The sequence below is a fragment of the Pristis pectinata genome, chromosome 24, assembly GCF_009764475.1.
Source record: "Pristis pectinata isolate sPriPec2 chromosome 24, sPriPec2.1.pri, whole genome shotgun sequence".
Lineage (NCBI taxonomy): Eukaryota > Metazoa > Chordata > Chondrichthyes > Rhinopristiformes > Pristidae > Pristis > Pristis pectinata.
In genome coordinates this window covers 18,591,189-18,610,488 of record NC_067428.1, presented here as the reverse complement: position 1 = coordinate 18,610,488, position 19,300 = coordinate 18,591,189, and the positions used below count along the sequence as shown (strand labels likewise).

Below are 19,300 nucleotides of genomic sequence, written 5' to 3'. Positions count from 1 at the left end.
AATGCTCTAGGAATGGTGACCGTGTGTTTCACTCTGGGAGGAAGAATCTATATTCAATTGCATGACACTGAAGAAAACAACTCCCCCACCAGTTCTGCCATGCACCTACACTAGGGACTATTTATAGTGGTCAATTAACCTACCTACCAGCACATTTTTAGCATGTGGGAGGAAACCCATGCAGTCACAAGGAGAAATTACACACAGACAGCCAAGTTAAGGACCAAGGTTTCTGAAGCTCTAAGGCAGCAGTGCTAACTGCTACCCTGCACCAGAGCTGTACCCATTCACTTTATCAATTGGTATCTCTGTAACTGAGGGGCATAGACAGGGTGAATGCGCGTGGTCTGTTTCCCAGGATTGGGGAATCAAGAAGTTGAGGACGTAAGTTTAGGATGAGAGGGGAAAGATTTCATAGGAATGAAGAGCAACTTGTTTTACGCAGAGGGTGGTGCATAAATGGAATGAGATGCCAGAGGAAGTGGTGAAAGGCAGGTACATGGATAGGAAAGATTGAAAAGGTTATGGGCCAAATACGGACAACAGGGACAAGCTTGGATGGGCATCTTTGATGGCATGGACCAGTTGGCCTGAAGAGCCAGTTTCTTTGTTGTATGACTCTCTAACTGTTATGCTTCCATTTACACTGCTTGAATGCTGACTACCTTTTTGTCATTTGTCAAAATTAGATATGTGGCTTTCCATTTGAGGGGGTTGATAAATATAGTTATTATTGAGGCAGCAACACTTATTCCTACTCTGCCTGTTGTCCTCACTGGTTTCTGCTGCTCGACCATGTCCTGGCCAGGTCAATAATTTGCCCTTCCAAGCTATTCAATCTTTAAAAAAAATGAATCAGAATATTTATGTCAGGACCCAAACAATAATAAAATTGACAATGTGCACGGCATAACCGCAAGTACTACCAATTCCCACCTGAACCAAGAACCTGGAAACAGGCAAAAAAAAACTTCAATATGCATTTCAGATCAACCTACATTTGGGAAAAATAGTATAGTTATTTGGTTACTGGATGAGTATCCAGATGACTGGGCTACTGATATGATAAATGGAAACATAGAACATTTTCAACAAAAAAAGAACTTCAGCCTATTATGTTCCATGCTGGTCAAAAAAGAGCCGCCCAACCTAATTCTACCTTCCATTACACATCCGTGTACTTTTTAAACATGATAAGGGGTTCGACCTTTATCACTCTTTCAAATCGTGAGTTCCAGACTCCTACCAGTCCTTGTATGAAAAGATTTTTCTTCTTCTTGAATCCTTCTACCAATTACTTTATATGCTTTTAGATTCTGACCTGTCATGGTAAATTGGTTATTCTTATTTATTCTATCCAGGTCTTTCATAACTTCATGCCCCTCAATTAAGTCTACCCTCAGCTACCTCCATTTCAAACAACCCCTGCCTATCCAATGCAACACATAAAGTGCTGGAGGAACTCGGCAGGTCAGACAGCAGCTATGGAGGGAAATGGACAGTAAACATTTCAGGTCTTGCCTATCCAGCTATAATTTTCTAGTTTTGGCAACATCCTCGTAAATATCCTCTTCACCCTCTGCAGTGCAATAGTTATCAAATGCCTCTGGGGATTCATAAAAGCAAGCTATGTCCTTTGTTTTAGTGACATCAGTGTAAAATTCAAAGCAGCCCATCAAACAGTATCTAGCCTTTACAAATTCATGTTTGCTACCTTCATAGATCATTATCTTTGTAAATTAAATTATCTGCATTTTGATTTTCAATTGCACCTTTTTACAGTCTCAAAGGCACCAGCGGCGCCGGGACTCCAGGCGGCGCTGTCTGGCGAAAATGCGCTTCAATTCGTCCCCATGGTGACGCCCATCGTTCTTTTTTGCCAGCATTAAAAATGGCGTCTGATCCAACCGGAAATGATGTTGTTAAGGTAGCGACGTAACTTTGCCGGCGCAAGTATGGCCTCCTCCAGGTTGGAGAAGAACTTCTTGCGGCTGCTGGTGAGATGTGAGGCGATGGCGGCGGAGAAGCGGGACGAGAAGGACTGGCGTTTGGAGAAGGTGCGCAGGGGGAGCGGGGAGAGAAGGGTTCGGGGGGAGGAGGTGCTCCGTGGGCTGGCCAATGGGCCACGTCACCGGGGCTGCAGGGAGCTGCCCCTGAGCCTGTCTGCGGCTTCTGCCCAGAAACATCCCCCAGAGCGGGTTAATGTGGCTTAAACTCCAACACTCGGTGGGCATTTTCTGCCCACAAGCCTTTAAAATGTTGCTAGTGCATTGTTATTGGTTTCTCTTGACCCCTTGTAGGATAAAATGAGCCCTTAACCTCCCAATCTGCCTCATTACAACCTTGCACCCTGTTGCTTGCACTGCTCCCTCCCTGTAACTGTAACACTTCATTCTGCATTCTGTTATGGCTTTTCCCTTGTACTACCTCAGTGCACTGATGTGATGAAATGATCTGTATGGATGGCATGCAAAACAAGGTTTTTCACTGTACCTCACTACATGCGACAAAATAAACCAATTTACCAAACTAATTATTTATTATTTATTTCATCACATCAGCCCATTGACGTAGTACAAGGGAATAGAAATAACAGAATGCTGAAAATAGTGTTACAGCTACCAAGTGCAGTGCAGGTAGACAATAAAGTGTAGGGGCCACAACGAGGTAGATTGTGAGGTCAAGGATCCATCTTTAATGTACAAAAGGTCTGTTTGAGTCTTATAGCAGTGGGATAAGAAGCTGTCCTTGAGCCTGGTGTTGTGTGTTTTCAAGCTTTTGTATTTTCTGCTCAATGGTGAAGAGATTGTCCAGGGTGGGAGGGATCTTTGATTATATTGGCTGCTTTACCAAGGCAGTGAGAAGTGTAGACAGAGTCCATGGAAGGTAGCCTGGTTTTTGTGATGGACAACTGTGTCCACAAATCTGGTCAAGTTCAATCTGTTTTCTTCCAAAAAAAAACCAAACCATGTTTTTCGTGGCCTGTGAACGTCCCAGGACAATATAGGGCCAACTAAATGCTTTTGAGATATAGTCACTGCTGTAATGTATGAAACTGGTTTTTCATGTTAACTTTCACAATGTAATTGTATGCTCTGGGCCACCATATGTCTCCATGGAGTGGACATCTGAAATTCCTTTCTCCTGAATTTATTAAATGCAAACCTGGGCAGGTTGACGAATAGGTCAGTGGAGTGAGGGTTGTGGTTAATGTCCTAAAGTTTGCTTTGTTAGTGAAAGTGCGTTGCAAATCTATTGTAATTAATTATTCCACTACCCAATAACTAAGTGGGTGAGACATAGATTTCTAGATTGTGTAACTCTGAAACATTTTATTTCTTTAATACCGGTGGATGTCTTCATCCTTGTTGAATCATTAGTGGCCATGTCATCCACTCCCAAGTCTCAAGCTCTGGGATTCCTCTCTAAATTTCTCCAGCCTCTGTACCGCTTTGTTCTCCTTTTATCATGTATTGTAACAATTACTTTTTAATCATCTGCCCTGGTGTCACGTTAAAGAAGACTTGACATCAGTTTTTTAGATTATGCTCCTGTGATGTGTCTTGGGATTTCTGTTTTAATTAAAGGTACTATTTAGCTACACATTGTACTACTTAACATTCATCCATAGTAGCTGGGTCTAACTCCTGGCACTCCCTATTCGACAACACTGGGAGTACCTTCACCATGATGCATATAATGCTTTAGGATGGTCATTCACCACTGCCTTTCAAGAAGGAGAATAAATACTTGCCATGCTGGACATGCCTGTATCTTGTTTGTTAGTTTTTATATTAATTAACAAAAGATAGATTTTTTTCCAGTTAAAATTGAATATGTTATTTATGAAAATGGGAAAAAATGTCCACCAATTAGGGTGGCACAAAGTAGTGGAGCTGCTGCTTTACAGCTCCATCCCGGGTTTGATCCTGACCTCTTGTGCTGTCTGTGTGGAGTTTGCATGATCTCCCACATTCTAAAGATGTGTGGGTTGGTAGGTCAATTGGCTATTGTAAACTACTCCTTGTGTGTGGATGAATGATAGAATCTGGGGGGTGGGGGGAGGGGAAGCTGATGGGAATGTTGGGAGAATAAAATGGGATTCATTGGAGTTATTGGATGCTTGGTAGTTGCCATGGACTCAGTGGGCCAAAGTGCCTTTTTCCATACTGTCTGACTCTGTGACCAATGCTCACCAGGTTGTTGGAACAGAGTGGTGTTTATAGCATTATGAGATCACATTCCCCTAAACTCATGATTCCTTCCTATCTGTCCTATACTCTTTTTAGTAAAGTTACATGTTGTTAATGGTTGTTATTTGTAATTTTCTCTATGTATACTCTTACCATAGGTTGTATGTTGTGCTGCTAGAGGATGTGAACAATTTGTATTTCACCTATACTAGATAAGGTAAAAAAAATCAGATGAATGACAGCCTCAGATAACTGGTGGAGCTCTTGCATCTTAATCTAAAGGTTATAGTTCAAGCCCTTCCAGCTTTTTGCATGCAGTCTAATCTAATGGTTAAGTCTAGTACTGGAAGAGTGCTGCAATGTTGAAGTTGTCTTTCAAATGGGATCCCCCAATGTAAAAGATCTCTTGCAACCAACTAAAGATCAAGAGAAGTCTCTCAATATCTTAGCCTCATCCACCATCAGCAAGAGGATGCTCATCCTGTTTGCTCTTTATGGGACCTGCTGTGGTCAAATTCCTGCTGACTGCCAGCATGCCTTCTTCAAAGATTATGAACTGCTTTGGGACTCCCTAAAAATGATATAATGCTGTTTAAACCACTCAGCACCCACATCCTCTTCACAGATACTGCCTGTGAACCATGGCAAGGATTTTTTTTATGCATCACTTTTTTGTGGCTATTATTTTGTGCTAGTTCTCCCTGTGAATGCTGAACTAATCTAATCATGGGTGTCTACATTTAGTTTAAGAGGAGTCAAAATTTTTCATGAAAACATTTGAAATTATACTCTTTTTAGTAAAGTTACATGTTGCTAATGGTTGTTATTTGTAATTTTTCTCTAGTATGTTGAAGCTCTTCAAGAAATGTTGACTGAATTGAAGAAGCACATAAGGTAAGAAGAATCCGTTGAGGCTTCCTGAAGTTTTATTACTTGTACAGAGGTGAACAATAAACCCACAAAACCAGATTATTTTATTAAAGCATTTTTGTGTTAGCTGATCTACAGTGGCTCTTAGTTGTGGAAGACCTTGATTTTACAGTTACTCATTTTCAAATGTCTACCTGGTCTTGCCGCCTAACTTCAATGTGTCCAACCTTGACACACTGCAAGATTTGTGTTCCTTCAAATCTGGTCTCTTGTTCACCCTGAATTTAATTGATCTCCTGTTGATGGCTGTGCTTTCAACTGCCTCAGCTCTGAGAGTTCCTTCCTAAACCAACCCTCCTCTCTATATTTCTCTCTCCTTCACTGAGACATTTAATCTATCTATTTGACTAAACGTTTGATTATCTGCCACAATACTGTGCTCCATGTCAGATTTACTTGCTAACACTTTGTAAAGCAGCACATTTCTCTTGTATAAACAGAAGTTGTTGGCTCTAAGACCAATGATGTTTCTTTGTCCCTGGCAGTAAACCTGCTCCCGAAGTTCTAAATGAATACAGCCGCAAAGTGGAGTTCATGAAAGGGCTTTTGGAGGCAGAGAAACTGGTATGGATGATTTGTTGTCATTTATAGTTTTAGTATGTTTTCCCCTGGGCTGCAATAAATTAATTTCCTATAATTCTGTTTATTAGAAAGCCTTTGTGCCGCTCTTTCAAACTGTTGTCATAAAGAGTGAGTCTCTATGACCACAGTTTGAAAGAGCTGCACAAAGGCTTTCTAACCTTGTGTAAAAGAATAAGTCCTTCAGACTAAGGCCATTGGTTTCATGGCCTGAAAATGGGATCTCCTAATTGTTGATTAAGCATGAGAGATGACGGGAAGCAATGTTTACAGGAGGGGAGAGGATTGAAATGCACAGCTTCTCTATGCCGAATCCAGCCAAGTTGCTTGCACAGCCTTGGAAATATATCACCATTACTTCATTGTTGTCGGGATTAAATCTAAGCAATATATCACTGTCCCTGAATTGTCACTGGGTAAATCCTGAAAGGCCCGACCCAAAAGCATCACTGGAGCACTTTGAAGGACTGAAGAGATACAAGGAGGTGGTTTACCAGTCTCATTGGCTGTCAGGGATGGTAACAAACACTGGTCTTGCCAGTGGTGTCTGTATTTTAAAAAATACTTAACAAAAAAACAACAAGATTTTAGTTTCCCTCTGTTCTCACAAATGGAAATTTAATATCCTAGGGCACTGTTTTGAAGGGCAGCAGGAACTGCACCCTGGTGTCCTGGCCAATCAACACTCATCTCAGTGTTTCGTAGTTTGTCGTTGCTTCCTCCCACCCCAGGTTAATGAGTGTTAGATTCTATCAACCAACCTTTTGCCTTTTGGTTTCCAGCCTAACCCCACTGAAAAGGCTCTGGCCAATCAGTTTTTAGCTCCTGGGCGGACTTCAACAACTGGTAAGGAGAGGATATCTGCCACCAAGACTGTCCATCTGCAGACGAAAGCCAGGTACACAGGAGAGATGAGGGGCGAGCTCCTTGGTGGGGTAAGTGCTCCGGTTTTTAAAAGGACCAGCAGTTTGACTCTATAATCATATGACCTTGTGCCTCCAAATCACCCCACCCAATAAAACAGCAATTAAGAAATATGTACTTTTCATAATCATTTAATTGTAGTGTTGAAAGAGGATAATAAAATGGGTACCATTTTATTTGATGGCCCACGATGCAGCCGGCAATTATTCCTGGACATGCCAGTACAATCTTGGAGAGTTGGTGACTCTGGGCCCATCCCCTTCCATGCGTCTGCTTTTGGGCTGAAGCCTGTGTATGTTTGGGTGTGAATCTTTGCTGGTCAAGATGCAGATGTCAGTCCTACACACTGACAGCTGTGTCATTGAGCTCAATGGTCTGAGGTTGGAGCATTGGTGCAAATGCCTTTTAAATTGTTTATTGGAAATAATGGTAAATAGTTTGGATGCTGACCAGCATGGCACTGCTTTGAGGGGCTGAATGGCCTGCTTCTGTTCCAAACCTTTATAAATGCAGGAAAATGAAAACTCAAAATCTGCGGACAATGGAAATTTGAAATAAAAACAGGGAATTCTGGAAACGCTCTGCAGGTCTGGCAACATCCATGGAAAGAACAACAGGTAATGTTTCAAGTCAAAGTCTTTTCAGAACAGGAATAGTGAGAAAGCAAATTAATTTGAACTTACAAAAAGGGTGAGGGAGGAATCAAAAGGACAAAGGGGAAATCTCTGGTAGGATGAGGTCTGGGTTGTTGTGATTCTGCTGTTTACTGTGCTGTCTGGTTGCTAGGTTAGAGAGAGAGAAAACCAAAACAAAGGAAAAGACAATATATAGGGTAGTGTCTAGAAAGAGAAAAACTGGTAATATTACAGGTGGATAATCTTACAGCAGATCTGGTCAATTCTGACAGAAGTAGAAAAAATGCTTTCTCTGAGGTTGTTGATTTTAATTTTAAATCCCAACTGCTACAATATGCCCAGGCAGAAGGTGAGGAGATGTTCCTCAAGCTTGCGTTTGGCTTTGTTGGACCAGTGTAGGAGGTCTCATGTAGATAGATCAGAGTGATAGCGGGTGGATAATTAAAGTGGGAACCAACAGGAAGATCAGGATGGTCCCTGCAGACTGAACGTGGGTGCATTTCCAGCATTCTCCATTTTGGTTTCAGCTCTCAGTAACAGCTCCAGCCTGCGTTTCACAGCCTTTACATCCCTTTTTCCTCTCTGTTGCTGTCTATCTGTAAAACTGCCCTCATTAATCTATCAGCCAGAGAGTTCTATAATCACTTTTCTTAGAGCTATTTCCTTTGTCCCACACTTCTCTCGCCCAACTTCTCTGCAGCTTAAAACTAACCTCTTTTCTCACTTTCCCAGATCTAATGAATGGTCTTCAATCCGAAACATGAACTCCATTTCTTTGTCCACAGATGCTGATTGACCTGCTGAGTATTTCCAGCATTTTCTGTTTTTATTACAACTGCAGGGGGAATCTGTTTACTCTCCATCAACTTTGTGTGAAACACTTTGTTTCTTATTCCAACCATCCTTGTACTTGTTGGAGCTATAAGTTGCAGCCAGAGCTAGTTGTATCATTGTGGAGCCCTTTGTTTCTACTTTGTAAATCAGGCTTCCCATCTTCAAGTAGATTTTATTTGATTTTCTGGAAACTCATTCTGCGTGGTTTTCCAGCTTCTCGAGATCACTCCCTGCACAGGGCTCTCCATCCCGTTGCTGCTGTTGGGGAGCTGGTAGACCAATGTCAACCCATCCTCATGGAACACGGAAGACCTAAGCTTGTGCAGGGTGGTGTCTGTTATTCTGAGTGATTCCATATGTTGTTTGCTGACATTGTTTACTGACCAATTCCCCTTCATTACTTAGTTGGGAAAATTGCCTGATGCATCCATTTTGAAGACCACAAAGTCCTGCAAGCCATGGGATGATTGGCCAATTTTTTCCCCACTAAATTGATTTCTGAAGATGTTTCCTGTTTCTGACTTTTTTTAAAAAAAAGTGACAATTGCCATGTTTAGTTTTAATTCTTTTCCTATATTGCTTTTCAGCCATCACTCTCTGCTAATGGTGAGTAAACACCAAATGTTAGCTGACCTCTTGCTCTGACTTCAAGTTGTTACCATCGTATTGGCAGCTGAATGCTGGGGAACTTTGTAGAAGTTTAAGTATTTAAATTTAAAAGAAATAATGCAGTTTTCATAACAATCCAGAGTGCCCATGGGGGGGAATGGGTGGTGTTGGAATAAGGTAGTATAACTGTTCTCTTACTGGGCCAGCAATAGTGAGATCTGGGATGAATAATTCTGAAGAACCTGCCTTCAAATTACACTGTCAAAGTTTCAATTTTGGTGAACCTTGAAAAATACATTTTGAAAAACTGTGACTATATTTATGTTTTTACAAATCCAACTGCTGTTGGTCAAAGCAGGGAGGTTTTATTTCCTGATACCATAATTCTCATTTAGTTTCTCGTACTTTCTTACCACATGGAAGAACATTTGGCCCATCGAGTTTATACCGGCTCCCAGGGTATTCCCATTGATCCTATTCCCCTACTTATTTCGGTATAACCTATTCTCTCTATTACTTGTCTATCGGCTCCCCTCCTGATTCTTCTGCCACCCACCCACACTTGGAATCATTTACTGGAGTCAATTAACCTACAACTAGCTCTTCTTTGGCATGTGGGAGGAGAACATGCAAACTCCATACAGATAGCACTGAGGTCAGGATTGAACCCAGGTGGCTGGAACTGTGAGGCAGCAGCACTACCTGATGTGCTAATGTGCCGCTGTGTGGACTATACGTGATTATGATCTCCGGTCACCAGTGTGTGCTGTACCCTGAAAGTGGCCTATTGAGCTACAATCTTTGTAAAAAGGCAACTGAGGGAGGGCAATAAATGGCAGCTTTTCAGCAACACCAGCATTGTCTAAAAGAGGATATTAAATCAATCAGCTAATTCAAGAGAAACCTTGTGGAACACCCTACTCTGGTTTCCTCCCACGTCCCAAATACTTGCTGGGATGGTAAGTTAATTAGCCACTGTAAGTTGCCCCTAGTGTGTAGGTGAGTGGTAAGAGACCTAGAGGAGGGAGGGGGTTGATGGGGATTACCCTGAGAGCTAACATAGAGTCAATGGGCTGAATGGCCTCCTCTTGTAAAGGAAATATGAGATTAATTTGTCAATTCTTTTTTTTGATATTTTGTGGGGATCTTGCTGGTACAAGATTACTAATGCATTTTTCTGCACGAGACATTTTTGAGTTATTTGTAAACTTGATAAAGATGTTGAAGGAAATCAATTGAAATAATGTATTAGTAAGAAGACGGTAGACTCAAAAATCTTTTTATTTTTAGGTTCAGATGTCACTGAATTGAGGAGACGAAGGTTAGTTTTATTTATATAGGATTTTCAATTATTCATTAGTGTGTCTTGCAGTGGTGATGTTTCTTGGCTTTCCCACGTAGACGATTCTGACTGGGAATATAACAATGAAAAATGCCCTTTGGCTCCAGTCAATGCTTCCCTCAGCAGCCTCTGTATGAGGGCAATGTTGTTATTCTCCATCATTTCCATCCACGACAGTGCCTGAATTGAGCTGATCACACATCCACCTCCATTACTGTGATCACCATCTCCCCCTTCAACTATCTGTCTCCTGCTCGGATCACCTCATCTGCTGCCGAAACCGTTATCCATGCCTTGTCACCACTAGACTTGAATTCATTCCTGACCTGCTTCCCATCTTGTACATTATGTAAAATTGTGTTCCTCAAATCCATGCTGCCAAGTGTCCTGACCTGCACGTCAGCCCCTCTGCACTGTGAGACTTGGATAAATTGATCTCGTATTTCCTTTGTAATAGAAGGCCATTCAGGCCATTGTGTCTGTGCTAGCTTGTACTTAAGCAACCCCCTTTTTTTATTATCCAAATTTCTTATCCTTGTTTTCGGATCTTTGCCCCTCCCTGTCCCTTTCAGGCCCACAACCCTCTGAGACTTGTGCATTCCTTCAATTTTAGCTTATTTTCTGATTGGCTGCCTTGCTTTCAGCCGCTGCGGCACTTGGCTCTAGAATTCCTTCCCAAATTAAGCCTTGATCTACACAGACCCTGTTCTGGTTTGCAGTGGAGAGGCAGTGAAAGATGTTTGCCAATAATCTATCCCCTTGGAGCAGTAATTTGCAGCTGATCACGAGAGATGTGGGGCCAAGTTAGACTAAATAATATCTTGATATTTAATCACAGCTCGGTGGGCAGCACGTTTAACTGAGTTGAATGTTAAAATCCCAATCCAGCAACTTGTATTTAAAACCACATCCCAAAGACAATACATCCTGCAATGCTGTGAGGTTGCTGCACTGTAGGAGGTACTACCATTGGGATGTGACCTTAAACTAAAGCCTGTCTGACCTTTCAAGAGGATGTAAAATAAAACTAAGCACCCATGGTGCTATTCCCAAGAAGAGCAATTATATACAACCCAAATTTAGACTACTAACCTACATTAACTTGTTTCTACTTTTCCCAAAAATCTCTTTGGCACTGATTCGGGAGTTTAGTTATAGAACATAGAACATTATAGCACAGTACAGGCCCTTCGGCACACAATGTTGTGCCAACATTTTAACCTGCTCTAAGATCTATCTAACCCTTCCCTCCCACATAGCCCCCATTTCTCTATCATTCATGTGGCTATCTAAGAGTCTCTTGAATGTCACCAATGTATCAGCCCCCACAACCTCTGCTGGCAGTGCGTTCCATGCACCCACCACTCTGTGTTTTTAAAAAAACTTACCCCTGATATCCCCCTTGTATCTTCCTCCAATCACCTTAAAATTATGCCCCCTCATGTTAGCCATTCTTGCCCTGGAAAAAGTCTCTGACTGTCCGCTCACTCTATGCCTCTTATCATCTTGTACACCTCTACCAAGTCACCTCTCATCCTCCTCTCCAAAGAGAAAAGCCCTAGCTCACTCAAACTTTCCTCATAAGACATGTTCTCCAATCCAGGCAGCATCTTGGTAAATCTCCTCTGCACCCTCTCTAAAGTTTCCACATCCTTCCTTTTAGATGTTGCTATCTGTGATGTAATCCCAGTGACGATACTTTTCTATCTGACTTTTCAATCTTTATTTTCCAACCAATATCACTAAAAATATAATATTGTCTGTCTGTTGTTGACTACGGGATCTTGATGTGCATGTTAGCCGCCGTGTTTACCTATATTCCATTAGTGACTGCACCTCAGATTACTTCATTGACTGAAGCATTTCCTGAGGTTGTGAAGGGATCACAATCTGTCTGTGGCAGTAGCCATGGTTGTGTGATTATAGATGAGCTGGCAATAGACTGACTAAATGTGTGCTGTGGTGTATGTGCAGATGTATTTTTGCTCCACTCTATTAGTTTTGGCTCCTTGTCTCACCCACTTGCAGTGGAATGGGGGATGAGAAACACTCTGCCTCTGAGCTAGACGCTGTTCTCCACCATCACCACAACGTGCAGGAGCGTCTTGCTGAGGAGATGCTGAACCTGGCCCGGAACCTGAAGAACAACACACTGGCGGCACAGAACGTCATCAAGCAGGACAACCAGGTAGGGGCTGTGCCTGGGAGTGGCGCTGATTTTGGCATCTGCACGGCCAAGGTTCCCTCAGTAAGCCCGACATGGTACCAGAGGTTCCCCAGTTCAGTTCCCCCAATACTGAATTAGCTCTTCTCAATGAAACAACTAAAAGAAAACCTTGATGGATGAGGGAGGAAGGAGTATATGTTAGTCAGGGTGAAGAGAGGCTTATGTGGACCATAAACTTCACATGGATCAGTTAGGTAGAATATGTTGTAGCTGCAGCTTCACCTTGTTGAGGATGAATGGTGGTGCGAGAGAAACAACCTGGAGTCTGATCCTCTCCCCAGCCAATAATACACAGTGGAAACTGGAACGTGTAGCCCCTACCTGTTTCTGTATGGAAGTTGTGCACAAAATTCATTTTTCATGTTTCAGTACCTGCACCCATTGTGACATTGGACCGGAAACTTCCAACAATGTGGTTTCATTTTCTTGACAGAATTTGCATACATGACATAAGTGTGCAAGGCACTTATCTCTGCCTCCCCAACAGAAATTGGGCCATCAACATGTGACCTACAACCTCCATTTTTAACTCTAATAAAACAAGGAGCAAATCCTGCAGCAAGTTTGCAAGGAGATGTGGCTTAAAGGTCCCCGGTGAGATACCTGTATTTTGCTGTCTGCATCTGCCAGTCTGAGCTTTCAATGCTCTGCTTGTGTCAGAAATCATTGCTGGGTCTCAATGCTTCTTGCAACGATCCAAGCCGCACTCTCTGCAGAGTGATGCGCCTTAGAGGTGTGGAGCTGCTTTGGACTTGGAGTCATTTTGGTGAAGAGGATCATGGCGAGATGGGTGTGTGACTACACACACTTGAGATGTGACCCCATCCCCTACATTTTCCCTCTGCCTGTTCTACAGCTGTTTTAGCTGCTGTGGTGACTAAGGTTCTCTGAGTGGTAATGGTGTGACAGCTGTGATCTCAGCAGATGGACTGCACTGGTTGCCCTCTGATCCAGCAAGTGGGGTGGGAGTGAAAGCACCTTTTTTTTTGTGAAGGTCAGTTCTTGCAAATTAATTATTTTGGTGGGGAGACCTGAGCTACTTGCAGCACCCATAGAACGCAGCATATAGGGATGAGGGCCAACTTCTAGGCCCGAGTTAGTGTCATGTTCACCAGTGGGCTGCTTGCTGCCACTTGCACTGGAACACTTGTGTAAGATGCCAGTATCCATTGTGCCCAAACATGTGAGTGGGGTGGGGAGAAGAGGAGACCAAAACGGTGGTCGATGTAATACACTTGCCCATCATATGTTCTGGTCTGCATGTTTGTGGTGTCATCCATGCAGATGTTCGCAAGCTGGTTGTGAGGTGAGGATACAATATTGAAGGGGAAATGCAAAAACTTGTGTGGTTATTTGAAGGAATTTTTAAGATTTTTAACTAGGATTTCATTGAAACAGATTGCATTTAATTATCAAGGACTTCATTCAGAATAGAATAAATAGGAGCTGGAGAAAACCATCAGACCTCTTGACCGTGCTCCACCATTCAACAGATTGGTGGCTGATCTTCTACCTCAACTCCTTGCCCCTGCCTAATCCTTAATCCCTGGATTCCCTTATTATCCAAAAATCATATAAATCTCATTCTTTAATGCACTCAACACTGAGCATCCACAGCCCTCTGGGCTGGAGAATGCCAAAGATCTCCAATTTCTGTATGAAGAAATTGATTACATCTCAATATGAAATGGCCAACCCTCCTGTCCTGAGACAACAGCCCCTTTTGTGGTGCACCTCCCAGCCAGGGAAAACAGCCTCCTGGCATCCGGCCAGGGTAGGGGGAGGAAGTAATCTTGATAGCTGAGATTCACTTGTGAGCATGTGCTTGTGTACAGACGCTGACTCATTCCTTGCGGATGGCGGATCAGAACTTCGAGAAGCTGAAGGTGGAATCTGAGCGGCTAGAGCAACATGCAAAGAAGTCTGTCAACTGGCTGTTGTGGCTGATGCTGGTTGTAGTCTGCTTCATTTTCATCAGCATGATCCTGTTCATTCGCATCTTCCCCAAGCTGAGGTGACCAGAGTGTCAGTGTTTCTCCTCTGGCCTGTAGAATGCAGGGGCTGGAGTAGAACTGACCTGACCCTCTCTCCTCCTGGACTTACAAAGACTTGTTCATTTTACTGACTTTGCAGAATCCAAGTGCAGCATGATCTTCCCTGCAACCTTCAGCACATCAGCCACATGCACCAAGAGGACTTTAACCCAAGAATAATTAATTATTGAAATGTGCTGACATGTTTACAAGGTGCTGAACCACAAAAGATTTCCCATGCCGTTCAATGAATCTCATTATGTATGCGCTCAAGTACTTACTGACACATTTTCAAAAACTATTAAAACACTTTTGAAATTGCAGCAGCAATCCGAGAAGCAGTGATCAGTCAGATGTGTTTTGATTTGATGGTCTGTTTTATGATTTAACACTAGCAGCTGATACTTATGCGATGTCCTTAACAAAAAAAGAAATCCAGGTACCACAGAAGTCTAATTGAGCAAGGTGTGAGGCAGAGTCATGTAAGGAGATTCCAGGAGCTGACCAGAAATTGCAGGTAGGTTTTCACTTTCTGAAGGGAATCTGGGATGAAGGGGAAGGAGGGGAATAGATTGAGGGAAGGAGTTCAGGAGCTTGGAGCCCAGGCAGCTGGAGTTACTGTTGCCATACAAATGGGGGATGTGTAGGATCTCTAGATCTCCACGTTTAGGGGCTGAAGAAGATTTGATATGAAGCCACTCTGTGGAGCTAAAAGTTAGTCTTTTGGGGAGGGAGGGGGTTGCTTTCTAGGCACCAACATAATACAGGGTCATGCACAGGACCTCTGGTTCGTATTTCAGGTATCACCTAGTTCATTAATGGGAAGATCCAGGATCTGTTGCCATTGGTGCCGCTAAATGAGAGAGTAAAGTCAGCTAAGGTACTGGAAAGTCGTCATATGTCATGGTCTCACAGCATGGAAAAGGGCCATTCGGCCCATCACACCTACACTGAGCTGTGGGCACCCACCTGTATTAATCCCATCTTCCAGCACTTGCCCCATAGACGTCTATGCTTAGGATAATTGTCATCTAGACATCTCTTAAATGCTGTCAACTACTCTCTCTGGCAATGCATTCCAGGTACTTGCCACTCTCTGGGTGAAAAAAGACTCTCTCAGATCACCTCTAAATCTTGTCCTCAATCTCTGTCCTCTAATTTTATTCACCTCTGGTATAGGGAAAAATTTCCTGCAGTCTATCCTGCCTACACCCTTCTTAATTTAGTGTATTTAATGTGGAATGGATTGGATTTGGTTGCAGTGACCTCCATAGTTAAATAGCCTGAAATGCTTGGTGTCCTGGCTAACAGGTGAAGCATGCCATCTAGAGTTCTTCAGAAAAGGAGAGGAAATTGTCTACAAACAAAAAAATCCAAAACCAATTGCTTTTGCAAACTTGAAGTTATAAAGCCATTAGAATAATATAAACTGTTCTCGGAATTCCCATTGGGTAAAATATTTTAGCAGTTTGTAAATTCCATCTGGATATGACTATGTTGTCATTCTTTGAATGTTATCATCTTGTTTAAAAGTTCTTCAAAAAATTGCACACCCAATTGCCAATAACTCCATCCACCATGTGATGAGCAATCCAGTGGTGATGTGTGCAAAACTGATGTAAGTGTTAGGGAATTGAATCCTCATTTGGAAATAAACTCAATTATGCAATCCTAGGAACCAGTGAACATAATTTATATTAATATGTAACACTTTGCTTTCATTTTTGCATCAAAAGAGTTCTCATCTTGGCCAAATGCTGGGAAAATATATTTTTATAAATCACTTGCAGGTTCTGAGGCAGCTTGAGATGCCACTCTGCAGTACTGCAAACCTGCCACCAGGTGCCAGCAGAGGTGCAGTAATGTAGATAAGTAGAAACAGGAGTGGGTCAGTTCTTTCCATGTCCCTGCTCTGCCATTCAATAAGACCATGGGTGATCTTTTGCCTTAATGCCACTTTCCTACACAATCCCATGTATCTTGATTCCCATAATATCTAAAGATCCATTGAGATGCCTTGAACTGAGCCTCCACAACCCACTTAGATAGAGAATTCCAAAGATTCACTCTCCCCAGGGTGAAGAAATGTACTTTCATCTGTCCTGAATGGCTGGCTCCTTATTGTGGGACTGACGACTGGTCCTGGACACCCCAGCCGTGGGAACCGTCATGCTTCTCTCTGAAGCCCCATAAGAAATTTGGAGATTTTCAATGAGACCACCACCTATTCTCTCAGAAGAGTATATAACCAGTCTGATTTCTCTCTCCATGTGGTAAACCTGCCACCCCAAAATCAATCTGGTGTCTCTCCACTACATTCCCTCAATCACCTCCTTGGATAGAGAGACCAGAACTAAACACAGTATTCCACATCTGGTCTCACCCGGGGCCTCTGTATTTGGAGCAAGACAGCTCGATGCTTGAATTCAAATCCTGCTGCAGTAAAGGCCAAAATATTGTTTGCCTTACCAATTGCTTGCTGTACTTGCATGTTAACTTTCAGTGATGTGTGAACAAGATCCCCCTGAACACTAATTCCTTTCAAAGTCCCACCCTTTAAACAATCAGCTCCACATCTCTATTTAACACACCAAAATGGATGACCTCACATTATATTCCTTTTGCCATGTCCTTCCCCATTCAGTTAATCTCCCTGAAGCTTCTCTGCAACTTTTACACAGCCCACACTGCCACCCAGCTCTGCATCATCAATAAATGTAGATATACTGCGCTTGATCTTCTCATCCAAATGATTGAAATGGACTGCAAACATCCGGGGCTCCAGGACTGATCCATCTGCCAGCTCACTACTCTCAGCCTCCCAACTTGATGACCAGTTTATTCCTACGGTGTTCTTTTTGTTAACCAATTGTGAATCCAATGACAGTATATTATTCCCAAAACCATGGACTCTACTATTGTTTAATACCTCTTGTGTGGCACGATTAACATTCTGCTTGTTATGAACTCAAATGGACTAGTCAAACATGATTTCCCTTCCTTGAATCTATGTTGACTCTGCCCGATCCCATTATTATTTTCTAAATCCATATTACCAATTAATATATTGTAGCACCTTTGCTGCTTGATCTGAAGATTAGCTTGCCAGCAAAACCCTGGAAGGATTAGTTTTGTTTTTCTCTTTTCATAAAGGGAACTATGTACACTCCAGAAATATATTTTTGCTTCGAAATTTATCAGAATATTTTTGCCTCTTAGAATTTTAAGTTGCATCAGTTTAGTATGTTCAGTATAATCATCAAAGACTTCCCAAGGCGGACATTGATAAGTCTTACTGATTTCATTGTTTTCCCAGTTTGGAAGATGGATTAAAATAATTTAAGCCTCAGAGATAATGTAACCAATGCTCCAATACTGAAGATTAATATCCTGGATTAATCACAGGGTTTTGCATTAATGATGGGTGGTTTAATGTTAATTCAGAAACTTTTGATTTAAATTAGTGAATTAAAGGTGCACTTGTCCCCATGTGTGCAGACCAATCATGGTACCTTTGTCTCATTGACCATGCTGTTATTCAGGCTATCTGCTGGGTGGCATTTGTAGTTCAGTGGGTAGCACTCTCACCTCTGAGTTGGATGGTTGTGGGTTTGATTCCCACTCCAGAGAGTTTGGCACAGAATCTAATGCTCTTCATGGAAGAGTGCCACACAGCCAGAGTTGCTGTTTTATAGATTTTTTAAAGATTTTGTAGTTTTTTAGATTGAGGATTAAATTAAGGCTCCATCTGCTTTTCTGTTCTTTACAAAAGATCCTAGAACACTATTTTGAAGAAAAACAAAGGCGTTCTCTCTGATATCCTGGACAATGGTAGCCCATTTAAAACTTACACAATAAGGAATTTCTTTTCTTGAAGAGTTGTGAGTTATTGAAATTCTTTACCCTAATGACCTGTGCTTGCTGAATCATTCAGTGTTCCCAGGGCTGAGATGTTTTCGGCTAGGGAATCAGGCCATGATTAGATTGGGTACAATCTTATTGAAAGGCAAAGCAAGCTCAAGGGAATGCGTGGTTTGCTCCTATTTCTTGTTATTATAAAACAGATTATATTTCCTCTGCACAAATTGGCTGCTGCGATTTCTAAGTTAAAACTGTTGCCACACTTGATTGGCTTAAAGCATTTTGAGACATCATGGGAGGCGAAATGCAAGCCTGGAGACACGAGACTGCAGACGCTGGAATCCAGAGCAACACAAGGTGCTGGAGGAACTCAGTGGGTCAGGCAGCATCTATGGAGGGAAATGGATGGTCGATGTTTTGGGTTGAGACCCTTCATCTGGACTAGAAAGAAAGGGGGAGATAGTACAAAAAGATGGAGGGAAGGGGTGGAGGACCTAACTCTCAGAAGGTGGCTCTTGCATATTCAGCCATTGGAGGCAAGTAGTGGATCCAGCATTGGAAATAAAACTAGCATAAACAGTGTGAATCACATGGATCGAAATGGATGACAATGGATTTTGACTTCTACATACCTTGGAAGTTCCCACAGTTCCTCCCTTGCAATTGCCAGCCAGATTCTAAAGGATTCCAGATTTGACCCCTTCTGATGGTTGCTCTTTATGTGGAAAGACTTGATAATACTTGTTTTACTTTGGTTACCTGTTTGAGCCTTCACTGTTTCATGCACTAGTTTGCAATAATAATCCATTTTTGACTTGCTCCCCTCTGGCCCACTTCACCCTGAATCAGTTTGTCCTTATCTCTGCCTCAGAATCTCTTGCTTTCTTCTGGATTACTGTCTATTTTCCTTGGGTCTCTGATATTTAAATGCAGTCTTCCACCCAACATGAAGTTGAGCTCATCAAGAGCTCTGCTGTCCTGCATCCTAACTCATGCTCGTTGGCTTACTGTGGCTCTTGCTCTGACATCTTAAACTTTTCTTCCATATTTTCAATTCTTCCCCCATGAATTTGCCTTTCCTTACAACCTCTAACCTTACCCCCCCTGAACACAATGCACTTTCCAAATCCTGT

The 19,300-nt window shown here is 42.3% G+C and overlaps 1 protein-coding gene across 2 annotated transcripts; it reads left to right on the top strand.

Moving 5' to 3' along the window:
- Nucleotides 1–1,908: 1,908 nt before the first annotated feature.
- Nucleotides 1,909–15,984, top strand: use1 (unconventional SNARE in the ER 1 homolog (S. cerevisiae)). 2 transcript variants are annotated; one of them, XM_052037870.1, is made up of 9 exons: nt 2,010–2,057; nt 4,352–4,410; nt 5,038–5,087; nt 5,609–5,687; nt 6,485–6,637; nt 8,683–8,701; nt 9,995–10,025; nt 12,075–12,234; nt 14,109–15,984. In XM_052037870.1, exons 3-9 carry the CDS (start codon nt 5,059–5,061, stop codon nt 14,289–14,291), a joined length of 654 nt encoding a protein of 217 aa, XP_051893830.1. In that variant the 5' UTR covers nt 2,010–2,057; nt 4,352–4,410; nt 5,038–5,058; the 3' UTR covers nt 14,292–15,984. The 2 variants fall into 2 exon arrangements, with proteins under 2 accessions (XP_051893829.1, XP_051893830.1); XM_052037869.1 differs by lacking the exon at nt 4,352–4,410 and having other exon boundaries at nt 1,909–2,057.
- Nucleotides 15,985–19,300: the final 3,316 nt, after the last annotated feature.

Coding starts and splice junctions, on each gene's coding strand:
- use1 (XM_052037869.1), top strand. CDS start 1,956: ATGGCCTCCTCCAGGTTGGAGAAGAACTTCTTGCGGCTGCTGGTGAGA. Junction 2,058..5,037: donor AGGACTGGCGTTTGGAGAAG/GTGCGCAGGGGG, acceptor ATTTTTCTCTAG/TATGTTGAAGCTCTTCAAGA. Junction 5,688..6,484: donor TTTTGGAGGCAGAGAAACTG/GTATGGATGATT, acceptor TTTGGTTTCCAG/CCTAACCCCACTGAAAAGGC.